The sequence below is a fragment of the Asparagus officinalis genome, chromosome 7 (assembly GCF_001876935.1).
Source record: "Asparagus officinalis chromosome 7, Aspof.V1, whole genome shotgun sequence".
Classification (NCBI taxonomy): Eukaryota; Viridiplantae; Streptophyta; class Magnoliopsida; order Asparagales; family Asparagaceae; genus Asparagus; species Asparagus officinalis.
The window spans coordinates 56366947-56371836 of record NC_033800.1 but is presented as its reverse complement, the minus strand read 5'-3'; the positions used below and the strand labels follow the sequence as shown (position 1 = coordinate 56371836).

The 4890-nt window shown below is 36.7% G+C and overlaps 2 protein-coding genes across 4 annotated transcripts in view; one reads left to right on the top strand and one right to left on the bottom strand.

Moving 5' to 3' along the window:
• The window catches only part of LOC109848930 (stomatal closure-related actin-binding protein 1-like), a 28658-nt gene extending 25674 nt beyond the window's left edge, over positions 1-2984 (top strand). For 2 of the 3 annotated variants that reach the window (XM_020418658.1, XM_020418657.1), the window contains exons 12-13: positions 1247-1396; positions 2634-2984. In XM_020418658.1, coding sequence (XP_020274247.1) covers positions 1247-1396; positions 2634-2678 — 195 coding nt within the window. In that variant the 3' untranslated portion in view covers positions 2679-2984. The remainder of the gene's footprint in view (positions 1-1246; positions 1397-2633) is intronic. The other variant, XM_020418659.1, reaches the window with a different exon arrangement.
• LOC109849459 (gamma carbonic anhydrase 1, mitochondrial-like) overlaps positions 3297-4890 on the bottom strand; it is an 8868-nt gene continuing 7274 nt past the window's right edge. Inside the window, exons 3-5 of the mRNA XM_020419292.1 lie at positions 4681-4806; positions 4174-4325; positions 3297-3773 (exon numbers count right to left, since the gene is read on the bottom strand). Coding sequence (XP_020274881.1) covers positions 3492-3773; positions 4174-4325; positions 4681-4806 — 560 coding nt within the window. The 3' untranslated portion in view covers positions 3297-3491. The remainder of the gene's footprint in view (positions 3774-4173; positions 4326-4680; positions 4807-4890) is intronic.

Sequence of the window (4890 nt, the reverse complement as noted above, 5' to 3'; positions counted from 1 at the left end):
GAACTTCCAATTTTGCCCCCTATTTTTTGCATCGAAGGGTCTGAAGAGCTCACTCAAATGCTGGTAGTTCTGATAGGATATGCACTCCTCAATTTCTTGTGTTACTATTCTTGATTGGAGGGATTGATTTGAAGAAGAAACCTATAAGAATTGAGCGTCCAATAGCAATCATAATGATTTAATAGAAAATTTTAGAAACAACTACCAGCATTAAAGATTTAAGGGACAAATATTGAAAAAGAATACTATTTTGAAATAATTTAAAAATAAATAAATATAGCAAAAGGTTTACATTTGTCTCAGGGAATTTGTATGAACAACGCAATGATTATTAAGCACGTTGTACTATTTTCTGTTTGTGGTTTCAAATTATATACATGAGCACGTTGTTGTTCTAAATGGGAAGGTCGGGAATCAAGATGTGTATTTGAGAGCACGTTTAAATTGAGTTTTTTTAACTTGTTGGGATAGTTTTGAGTTATACTAGAGCCTTTGTATCATTAGATTTAAGGAGGACAATATGTTTGCATTTAACAAAATGGAAGATAATTTTACTTATAACATGTTTGACTTTGTTTGCTCATTTGAGCCCGCAACCGCTCCCCCTCCCCCCAGTGCACCTAGCCAAACAACTAGACTTATCCCTGGGGCTAGATTTAGTTTTCCTTTAACGAGAGCAATGGTTGAAGTAGGGGTTGGTCCAAAAGAGAACTAGTTAAATGCTAGAATTTGAACTAAAGAAACTCAGTTCAACTTTGGCCAAACTATAAACTAACTTTTGGGCCAAGGTTGTATTCATTAAAACTAGTTTTGTGGAGTTGCCAAACGCACCCTTAGACTCCAGCTCTACGTGGCATTAGGCATAGCGAATTGTTGAGGACTTTTCTGTTTGAGCCCATGTGCAAATGTCAATGTAGTATTTGATTTGGATATGAGGTAATTCTGGTAGAATGCATACACCTATTTATATAATAGAGCCAAGATATACCAATTTTAATAGTTTGAGTTAGGGACTAATTTCAAAATATTAAAATTTAAGGGGCCAACATTGTGAAGAACCTTTTAGTGTGTCACGTTCGAGAGACTAGGGTTAGGAATATTATAGTTTTGGATTCAGCACAACTCTACTGAAGACAGCATTTGTGCCAGTAAACCTTTAATGAATGAAATGAGAAATTGGTTATTTCCGTGTCAAATAGAAATTATTTTTTAAAACTAATTATAACTTCATATGACTATTCTTCAGTTATGTGGGGTCAGAGGTGGTGGCAATGCCGCAGCTCAATCTCTTTTTTGGCAAGCTAAGAAAGGCCTTTCCTTCACAATAGCCTTTGAATCAGCGAGAGAAAGGAATGTTGCAATTATGCTTGCTCGAAGATATGCTTTCGATTGTAATGTAAGTGTCGATATAAAATCTCAATTCTTTCTTGCACACAATACTAGAGAAATCTTACTTCCCCATTGTAAAACCAGTGGCCATATGAAATCAACTGTGGGTAAACTTCACGAAACCCCATAAGAGTTTGACCCATTTTCAGATAACCCTCAACACTTTTGAAAATGTCACTTAACCCCAAAACTTTTGCAGATAACACCAAAAAGTTGGTGGGTGTTCAGAGAAGTGCATATTTATGGTGGTTAAGCGACATTTCCAAAACTTTTCAAGACGGCCAAAGTTTTTTGGGAGTTTTGTGAATTTTACCCCAACTACTGCTGTTAGGTAGCAAGGTTGTCAAATTACCTAAGCAATGAACTTCTCGACGGCCACCAAAGGAATTCTAGCTCTACACTTGTTTATGTTTAGTCCATGGTCCCTATGATATTTAACTTCATGAATGTAAACTAAGTAGATGATAATCAGACAATTTCAGTATCTGCTGGTTTAGGACTATATACTAATTCGATGAATTTCACAACTGCTTTGCCATGACATTATAAATCGCAGTTCAGCTATAGCGCCCTAAAAAAACTATGCACATAAAATCTTGAAATGTCTTAGTTTGACTATATATTAATTAGATGAATTCACAATTGCTTTGCCATGAAATTATAAATTGCAGTTCAGCCATCGCACCCTAAAAAACTATGCACATAAAATCTTGAAATGTCTTACTTTGACTTTGGAAGCTACAGAAGATATAAAGAAATGATTGATTTGCATAATAAGTAGTAGGGCTAATTGCACATAGACCTCGTGTAGCATGGATGTTGTAGCATGGATGTGTTTAACTTACTACCCCTGTAGTTTCATTGTTATATATAGACTTCTGGATTAACTGTTTTTTTCTTCACGGGTTTGGAACTCGCTAATTTCACCCCTGGGCAATATCTTCTAGAATTTCACCCAAGGTAAAAGAGTCAAAAAACAATTTCACCTAGGGGTCTATCTGCGACAATGAAACTACAAGGGTAGTAAGTTCAAAACAATGATAATGTAGAGCGGGCTATGTGCAATTAACCCTAAATAATAATGCATGTGCTCTCTCCTGAGATTGTAACAAAAACACAAAGTTTCGAGCATCCCTTTTGGTTAACGAGGCTTAAGCTTTAGGAGTCCGATCATCCAAACTGGATATTTTGATGGGTATCAATGCTCTAGTTTCTGACTCTGAACTGTTGTGTTTTAACTCCAGGTTGTTCTCGCTGGGCCAGGAGACCGATCACATTCTGGAACCTGATATACTGATATATGACAGGAATTCACAAGTTTTTCTTAAATATGTATGATATGATATATGACATACGTATTGTGTCATTCTCGTAATCAAAACCCAAAAGGATATACATACTGTGTGGGAGTAGATAATCTTATTGACGAAAAGGTTGGAAAAGGTTTTCTTAAATTTGTATGTATGTGTGAGAAAACATAGATCTTATTACGAGGAAGGTTTGATACATGTAGTGCATAACATGGGAAATGTTTGTTTGTCTGTTTGTGATTTGTAAATATCATAATTGTAGTTTTCTAGTGCAAGTTCAGTCTACTCATAATTGTCGTCGTCGCATATTGCTCCCTAATTATTCTGCAAAGTAATGTTTATAGTTGACATGCTAACTGATGCTCAGCATTCAATGAATTCACAAGATCCGTTATTTCAGAAGAACACAAGCAGAGCGCAAAACAATCCCTGCTTTCTTGGCTTTGATCTCTAAAGCCCTCCAAGCAGTTATTAGTCTTTTAGTCCAGAAATACTTTGGCTTCAAAACAAAGAGAATGCATCACATAAATCATGGCACACTCGCAACCTTTCAAAAATGATCATATCCCCCCCACCCCCCACCTAAACATTTGAAACTTGCAGATGGAAACAGAAAATAATGCTAGTACAAGAAGTACATTGGCCGATCCTAGGCAAGAACTCGACCCAAAAATTATTGGGAAGATAGCGGTAACAAAAAGAACCTGTCAAACTCAGTTCAACATCCCAATCTCATAACATCCTACAACATTTGTCCAACAACAAAAGCCCACAATCTCTGAGAGCTAAAACTCATTGAGATGGCTTGGGAGGCTTGTTCTGTAGAATATTATCAGGAAGAATGAGTTCTGGTGGAACTTCACGAACCACACCAAGCATCGAATCATATTCTTCATCTTTATGAGCGAATTTCTTGCGTAAAACCTTCTCAAATTCAATCTCATCGAAAGACTTCGCATTCTCAGCAGCATGTACTTGGGCCAGGTTGGTGTAGTTGATTGCTGACTGGGAAATGAAAGCTATCTCTTCCTCAGTTAACTTCCTCAAGAACTTTGCTGGATTTCCCGCCCACACCTGTCAATTTTTGCACCATATAATTAATTCAAGTTGTCAATAGGCATCCATAATGACGAGACAATTTAAAATTTTTGTTCTAAAGATGATGTTTATGAATTGCCAGAGATCTATCTGAAGAGCAAAACACCCCATACTCAAGATGGATCATATAGCAAAAAATGGTTAATAGGATATGTCAGTGTGATTCATTAAGTATATTTGGTTAGCCGGTAAACTAGTCATTTGATTTGTCGAATGACATTTCCCTGGTCTTACAAAGACCACTAATGCCATTCAGTTACGCTTACAGTAGATACACATTTGGGGATTTTATGATTAAGCAACCATATTCATTACCATTAACTATAGAAAGATACGCATGTCGAACCTAGAAATACTAGTAAAGTTTGATGCTGACCTCCCCAGATGGGATCCTTGTGTTCTGCCTCACAAGAGAACCAGCAGCAACCATGCCATGCTTTTCCACCACCACCCCATCAAGCAGGGTTGCACCCATACCAACGAAAGCCTCATCCTCAACAGTGCATCCGTGCAAAACAGCACTGTGACCTATCAAAGCCCAAAATCTTCAAAGTACAGAATAGAACTTGTGGCTCGTAAGATCATGTTTGAACTTTGAACTCTCAACTATAAAATACAGCATTTGATTGAATAATTATATTCATTTGTCCTATGTGTTTAACTTAAATTAAATCATTGTGTTATCTGAAAGACTAATTTGTGTTAAGAATAGCATTTGATACTTCTCAACTACATGGTCATAGCTTTATCTTTAGTACTGAAAGAACCAAGAATCAAAGAAGCACTGCATAGCTTGACAGTTGTTTTACATACGTTCATGAGCATGCTCAAGCTGAATACTTGTCGGTTATAGGGACTGATAGCATGATACTTGATTACTTACCCACTGTAACATTATCTCCGATGATAGTTGGCAAGACCTTCCCAGCTAGATTGGATTTTGCAACATGCACAAGAGAGTTATCTTGTATATTAGTTCCACATCCAACCCGAATGTTATTCACATCACCTGCAGAGCAAGGTTTACATATAAAACTGGAAGTGGAAAAGTGAAAGAGATGAAATAAAGGGAACATATACTACAAGATTATTA